This window comes from Oncorhynchus nerka, linkage group LG26 (genome assembly GCF_034236695.1).
Source record: "Oncorhynchus nerka isolate Pitt River linkage group LG26, Oner_Uvic_2.0, whole genome shotgun sequence".
Classification (NCBI taxonomy): Eukaryota; Metazoa; Chordata; class Actinopteri; order Salmoniformes; family Salmonidae; genus Oncorhynchus; species Oncorhynchus nerka.
The window spans coordinates 29,320,418-29,328,478 of NC_088421.1; the positions used below are offsets into that span (position 1 = coordinate 29,320,418).

At 44.8% G+C, this 8,061-nt stretch overlaps 1 protein-coding gene across 1 annotated transcript; it reads right to left on the bottom strand.

The window, feature by feature from the left end:
• Positions 1–89: 89 nt before the first annotated feature.
• Positions 90–2,193, bottom strand: LOC115103521 (prostaglandin E2 receptor EP1 subtype-like). The gene is made up of 2 exons (XM_029624351.2): positions 1,276–2,193; positions 90–1,043 (listed from the first exon to the last, which is right to left on the bottom strand). The coding sequence occupies exons 1-2, from the start codon at positions 2,191–2,193 to the stop codon at positions 780–782; spliced, it is 1,182 nt and encodes a 393-aa protein (XP_029480211.1). The 3' UTR covers positions 90–779.
• Positions 2,194–8,061: the final 5,868 nt, after the last annotated feature.

The window sequence follows — 8,061 nt, forward strand, 5'->3', positions numbered from 1 at the left end:
GCCTAATTCGTTCTACAAATGTTGAAATGAAACTTTGTGAAGGAGCAGCTGTTTATTTTGAATCACAAAGAAGCAATTCCATGCGGCCATTTAAAGTAAACATAAACATTACAGTCTTGTGGGTTACAACAAAGATTATATATTATATTGACAAGATAGTCAAGTGGCCGCTCTACATGTCCTCAAAGATGTAAAGCAGGTGCGGGAGGCGAGATCAGGTGGGACCATTCTAGCCAATGAGAGTGCAGAAAAAGCGTTTGAACAACAGGCACAACTCTGATATAAATAACTTTTTTTCAAAGTTGCCGAAATACCACGTGTAACAACCTAACCATTACAAATCGTATATTCGATCAAATAAGCCTCACGTAGCAAATTAGCAATATTTTGACACTCATTGAGCATTCAAACATTCCTCACTTCGTGGTCATATTTTCATGGAAAGATTTTGGGCGGAGTAAACCCTGTCGCTTCGCCTCTTCTTCACTATTTAGAAGCATTTCAACACAAATACAGTAATACAAATTAGAGACTGATACGCTTGCAGGTGTTTACAGGTCACCAAACTAAGTGAAACATCTCATGTGTTTATGAATTGACTATCCCATGACTGCCAACTGCTCTTCTGCTACGAGTATATGTCCACATTCTTGTACTGTAGGCCTATGCATCGATGTGAAGTATCTCAAACCTGTTTCACTTGGTGTTTTTGAGTTCTCTCTCAGTTCATCACAGAGAGTGTATCCACAAATGGGAATATCTTTACACACATTCATGGGTCAGTGTAGTCCAATCCCCTGTCTGCGTGAGGCTGTAGTGCAGGAGCTGCTCTGTGTCAGGGTGGACCTGGAGTCTGGCTGGAGGACCTGGAAGACCCTGCGCAGCACAGCCCGTCTGAGCAGGATGTAGACCCAGGGGTCCAGGATCTGGTTCCAGGTGGCCATGCGGAGGCCCAACAGAACCAGCTTCTCTGACTGACGTACTGTGTGGCTGGAGCCTCGCCCGCCGCGGCAGAACTGACCCACCAGCAGAGAGATGGAGATCTGGTGATGGTGGACAAAAAAGCCACTATGTTAGGGACATAAAAGCCACTGTGGAACACTGTATGTATGAGACAGGCCTGAATAAATGAGGTGAATATGTTGTATCTTACTATTAATTTTAGAAACACTTATGTGTCTGTTTTTAAACAAGCAAAAGCCTTGTCTACAATAAGCAGGTTACCATCTACAGTATAAACAATGCCAAATGTCAGTGGAGGCTCTAGCTACTCACTAGAAAGGGGCTCCAGCACACACAGGACACCATCGTGATCGCTGTCAACTGGGCCATCATCTCTACATCCAGCGAGCGTAGGGGAGAGGAGGAGGTTCTTCCATATCGTCCTGGTGCTGCTGTAGTGTTTGTCCTGATGCCCTGGGAGCTGAGCCTGGCCTGCAGCAGAGCCAGCCCGCTCAGGGTGTTACAAATCAGGGAGAGGCTGAGCGCCGTGAGCCCCAGGCCGGAGAAGGTGAGTGCCAGGCTGGCGTCAGCCGTGGAGAGCGGCCCGTGGACTGTCAGAAAGCACCAGGTACCAGGGAATTGGGTTGTGTAACTACCCACCTCCACCAGGGGGAGCCCGGCCAGCAGCAGGGCTAGGGAGGACAGCAGGAGGACAGCCAGACGCATGTGGGCCACCGTGATCAGGGCAGAGTGGAGGAGGGGCTGGGTAATGCCCATACAACGCTCCACGGCCATGGCACTGCCCAGTAATAGAGGGCACAGGCCGAAGAACACCAAGCTGGCACCGAACAGTTGGCAAAACATCCCGGCAGGCTCGGTGGTGTCACGCATTCCTGCAGCCACCCTGTGCCTCCGACTCTGACCCAGGTGCAGATGGAGGGCAAAGGCACCAGGGATCAAATTACCAGCCAGGTCGGTTAGCAGTAGAGCCCCCACTAACAACAGGAACGGAGCTTTGGCCCGATGTCTGAAGCGTACATAGGACTTGGCCAGGATGCCCAGGGCGCTTAGGTTAGAGAGGCCACCCAGGGTCATGGTGAAACAGGACAATCCAAAGGAGGGAGGGTTGATGAGGGGTGGCAGTGTGGTGGCATTCAGGGTCTGGATGGATGGACAGGGGCAGGAGGAGAAGTTGAGCTCTGGGAGGTGATGGAGGACAGAGGGAGAGGAGGGGGCAGAGACTGTAGCCATGACGTCATAGAGGAGCAAGTATTCAGCTTCAATGCCATCTGCAAAGAATGAGAGATATTAAGTTGAAGACTGGTTCAAACGTTTGTAAGCAAACAGCACTTGCGTATTAGATCTATGTAATCCAGCCTGGTCTCATAGACTAGATGTAACATAGTACATGTAAATTCAGGGCACACAAATTTCTATCATATGTTACGTTTGGTATGGGTACATAAGACAGATGATTGTTTAAGTTGGGATGGATGGGTGCGTGTATAACGCAAATGTCTAGCAACCCAAAGGTTGCGAGTTTGAATCTCATCACGGACAACTTGAGCATTTTAGCTAATTAGTAACTTTTCAACTACTTACTACTTTTTTAGCTACTTTGCAACTACTTAGCATGTTAGCTAACCATGCCCCTAACCATAGCCCTTTTAGCTAACCCTAACCCTTTAACCTAACTCCTAAACTTAACCCTACCCCTAACTTAGCTAACGTTAGCCACCTAGCTAGAATTCATAACATATCATACTTTTAGCAAATTCATAACATATTGTATGTTTTGCACATTTGTAACATTGTCCCTTTGCACATTTATGACATAATAAGAATTGTAATTTGTAACATATCATACGAAATGGGTGATGGACATCAACAAATTAATGCATACCATACGAAACAAACATACTAAATGGAGTGTCATGGATTTACGTGCAGAATTATACTAAATGCGCTGAGACCAGATTGTGTAATCAGTTGTAATAGGACAGGGATGAGTACTGGTGTGACTTGAGACAATTTGAGAATCTGAGAGTCATACTTACATAAGGCCATTGATCAGTTAAAAATAAATTATGTTGAATTGTCAAAATGAAATGTCTCTCCGAAGGGAAAGTCATTTTCTGCATGACTACAACTTAGTACTAATTTAATTTAACAAAACTCCTAGATATCTCAAGTGCACCTGTGTGATTACGAGCATTCTCTTTGAGGAGGCACATTGAGTGATTATGTGTGACAGGTGGTCTGTGTAGGACTCTTGAGGATTTTAACTTTTCATTAGAACAGACCCTGATTGCACTGAAAAGTCTGTAATGAGACACTAATGGGAACTTGCCTGGTGCTTTCTTTGCCTCTGTGCCCTTTCAGGAACCATATCCAAACACTTACAGTGCCTTCGGAGAGTACTCAGACCCCTTGACTTTTTCCACAATTTGTTACGTTACAGCCTTATTCTAAAATTGATTACATTTCCCCCCCTCATCAATCTACACACAATATCCCAAAATGACAAAGCAAGAACAGGTTTAGATTTTTTTGCTAATTTATTATAAATAAAAAACTGAAATATCATATTTACATAAGAATTCAGACCCTTTACTCAGTACTTTGTTGAAGCACCTTTGGCAGCGATTACAGCCTCAAGTCTTTTTGGGTATGACGCTACAAGCTTGGCACACCTGTATTTGGGGAGTTTCTCTCATTATTTTCTGCAGATGCTCTCAAGCTCTGTCAGGTTGGATGGGGAACATCGCTACACAGTTATTTTCAGGTCTCTCCAGAGATGTTTGACCAGGTTCAAGTCCGGTCTCTGGCTAGAGACTTGTCCCGAAGCCCTTCTCTCCCGATTGCTCAGTTTGTCCAGATGGACAGCTCTAGGAAGAGTCTTGGTGGTTCCAAACTTTTTCCATTTAAGAATGATGGAGGCCACTGTCTTCTTGGGGACCTTCAATGCGGCAGGTGTTTTTTGGTACGCTTTCCCAGATCTGTGCCTCGACACAATCCTGTCTCGGCGCTCTACGGACAATTCCTTCGACCTAGTGGCTTGGTTTTTGCTCTGACATGCACTGTCAACTGTGGGACCTTATATAGACAGGTCTGTGCCTTTCCAAATAATGTAAAATCAATTGAATTTACCAGAGGTGGACTTCAATCAAGTTGTAGAAACGTCTCATAGATGTCAATGGAAACAGGATGCAACTGAGCTCAATTTTGAGTCTCATAGCAGAGGGTCCGAATACTTCTGTAAATGGTATTTAGATTTGTTTTTTGTTTTTTTTTGCAAAAAAATCTAAAAACCTGTTTTCACTTTGTCATTATGGGGTATTGTAACTTAACAAAATGTGGGAAAGTTGAGGGGTCTGAGAGGGGTCTGAATACATCTCTCTGGGAAGAGGAAAGGCGGGGGTGTATGCTTCATGATTAATGACTCATGGTGTATTCATAACAACATACAGGAACTCAAGTCCTTCTGCTCACCCGACCTATAATTCCTTACAATCAAATGCCTGCCAATCGGTAGCCACGCTTCAAGATTATTTTGATCACGCGGACTGGAATACGTTCCGGTCAGCCTCAGAGAACCACATCGACCTATACGCTGACTCGGTGAGTGCATTTATAAAGAAATGCATTGGAGATGTTGTACCCACTGTGACTATTAAAACCTACCCTAACCAGAAATTGTGGATGGATGGCGGCATTGGCGCAAAACTGAACCATGGAAAGAGGTCTGGGACTATGACTGAATATAGACAGTGTAGTTATTCCTTCCGCAACGCGATCAAACAAGTGAAATGCCAGTACAGGGACAGCAATTCATCGGCTCAGACACGAGACAGACAGGGTCTACAGGAAATCACGGACTACAAAAAGAAAACCAGCCACATCTCGGACACCGACGTCACGCTTCCAGACAAACTAAACACCTTCTTTGCCTGCTTTTAGGATAATACAGTGCCACCGTCGTGGCCCGCTAACAAGGACTGCCCCCCCATCCTTCTCCGTGGTTGATGTGAGTAAAACATTTAAACGTGTTAACCCTTGCAAGGCTGTCTCTCATTCATCCATTTACATTTGTGTGTATAAGGTAGTCGTTGTGAATTTGTTAGATTACTTGTTAGATATTACTGCACGGTCAGAACTAGAAGCACAAGCATTTCGCTATACTCACATTAACATCTGCAAACCATGTGTGTGTGACGGCATCCCTAGCCTCGTCCTCAGAGCACGCACAAACCAGCTGGCTGGTGTGTTTACTGACATATTCAATCGCTCCCTATCCCAGTTTGTTGTCCCGACATGCTTCAAGATGGCTACCATTGTTCCTGTACCCAAGAAGGCAGAGAGAACTTAACTAAATGACTATCACCTCACTTCTGTCATCATGAAGTGCTTTGAGAGACTGGTCAAGGATCATATCACCTCCACCTTACCGGCCACCCTAGACCCACTTCAGTATGCATACCACCCCAACAGGTCCAACGACGACACAATCGTCATCACACTGCACACTGCCCTATCCCATCTGGACAAAATAAATACCTATGTAAGAATGCTGTTCATTGACTATAGCTCAGCATTCAACACCGTAGTACCCTCCAAGCTCATCATCAAGCTGGAGGCCCTGGGTCTCAACCCCACCCAGTGCAATTGGGTCCTGGTCTTTCTGATGGGCCGCCCCCAGGTGGTGAAGGTAGGAAACAACATCTCAGCATTCTCAGCCCCCTCCTGTACTCCCTGTTCACCCACAACTGCAGTTGCCATGCACGCCTCCAAGTCAAGTTTGCAGATGACACAACAGTAGTGGGCTTGATTACCAATAACGACGAGACAGCCTACGTGGAGGAGGTGAGGGCACTCGGAGGGTGGTGTCAGCAAAACAACCTCTCACTCAACGTCAACGAAACAAAGAAGATGATCATGGACTTCAGGAAACAGCAGAGGGAGCACCCCGCTATCCACATCGAAGTGACAGCAGTGGAGAAGGTGGAAAGTTTTATGTTCCTCGGCATACACATCACGCATCACAACAACACATACAGTGTGGTGAAGAAGGCGCAACAGCGCCTCTTCAACCTCAGGAGGCTGAAGAAATTTGGCTTGTCACCCAAAACCCTGACAAACTTTTACAGATGCACAATCAAGAGCATCCTGTCTGGCTGTATCACAGCCTAGTACGGAAACTGCACTGCCCTCAACCGCAAGACTCTCCAGAGACTAAGCTACCTGCCCTCCAGGACACCTACACCACCCAATGTCACAGGAAGGCCAAACAAATCATCATGGACATCAACCACAGAGCCACTGCCTGTTCACACCGCGACCATCCAGAAGGCGAGGTCAGTACAGGTGCATCAAAACTGGGATGAGAGATTGAAAAACAGCTTCTATCTCAAGGCCATCAGACTGCTAAACAGCAATCACTAACTCAGAAAGGCTGCTGCCTACATTGAGACTCAATCACTGGCCACTTTAATAAATGGATCACTAGTCACTTTATACAATGCCACTAAATAATGCCACTTTAATAATGTTTACATATCTTACATTACTCATATCACATGTATATACTGTATTTTATACCATCTATTACACCTTGTCTATGCCACTCGGCCATCGCTTATCCATATACTTACTGTACATATTCTCATTCACCCCTTTTAGATTTGTGTGTATTAGGTAGTTGTTGGGGAATTGTTAGATTACTTGTTAGATATTACTGCACTGTCGGAACTAGAAGCACAAGCATTTCGCTACACTCACATTAACATCTGTTAACTATGTGTATGTGACAAATAAAATGTGATTTGATTTAAATGCACTATGTATGCATAGTTACACACACCAGGCATGCACGCACACACATCGAACCCAATAACTTCAAGCCTGCCCTCAAATCTTTGCCTTAGTGTCACTCTGCACTCTCCAGGCATACATATCCCTTTTTCCAAGGTCCTCTGTATTTGTTGTGACAGAAATGACACATGACAAGACCCATGGGGCACCCTGGGAGCAGAATGGGTGATGATTACTCATCATCACAGAACTGAGTACTAGTTTCATGGTTTGGCTGATAAAAAAAGAAAGACAGAAAGTCTCACACTCTAAATACTGTATGCTCCCAACAATTGAATGGGTTAACCTGATAACGATGGCAACACCCATCCGTAGCACGCGCTCCAGCAGGTGTATCTCACTGATCATCCCTAAAGCCAATACCTCATTTGGCCGCCTTTCGTTCCAGTACTCTGCTGCCTGTGACTGGAACGAATTGCAAAAATCGCTGAAGTTGGAGACTTTTATCTCCCTCACCAACTTCAAACATCTGCTATCTGAGCAGCTAACCGATCGCTGCAGCTGTACATAGTCTATTGGTAAATAGCCCACCCATTTTCACCTACCTCATCCCCATACTGTTTTTATTTATTTACTTTTCTGCTCTTTTGCACACCAATATCTCTACCTGTACATGACCATCTGATTATTTATCACTCCAGTGTTAATCTGCGAAATTGTAATTATTCGCCTACCTCCTCATGCCTTTTTGCACACATTGTATATAGACTCCCCCTTTTTTTTTCTACTGTGTTATTGACTTGTTAATTGTTTACTCCATGTGCAACTCTGTGTTGTCTGTTCACACTGCTATGCTTTATCTTGGGTTATCAGTGGGTTAACTGGTCTAGGAACAGTGGGTTAACTGGTCTAGGAGCAGTGGGTTAACTGGTCTAGGAACAGTGGGTTAACTGGTCTAGGAACAGTGGGTTAACTGGTCTAGGAACAGTGGGTTAACTGGTCTAGGAACAGTGGGTTAACTGGTCTAGGAACAGTGGGTTAACTGCCTTGTTCAGGGGCAGAACGACAGATTTTTACCTTGGCAGCTCAGGGATTCGATCCAGCAACCTTTAGGTTACTGGCCCAACGCTAGAAATGACAACCAAGTATGACTAAAAGTAAGTTAGATGTTCTCCATACATAGAAAACACACAAAATAGTTTATTATTGAAAAAATATATGCTTTTGGTGGAAAAATACAAAAATGTGGATCATTCAAGTGAATCAATGTGGCTATTTCAGACAAAATATGACTTAATTTCAAATGTG

Bases quoted from the DNA above. Each gene is read 5' to 3' on its own strand.
- LOC115103521 (XM_029624351.2), bottom strand. From the start codon at position 2,193: ATGGCTACAGTCTCTGCCCCCTCCTCTCCCTCTGTCCTCCATCACCTC. The intron at 1,044-1,275 runs GTGAGTAGCTAG...CACCATCACCAG, and splicing joins TGTGCTGGAGCCCCTTTCTA to ATCTCCATCTCTCTGCTGGT.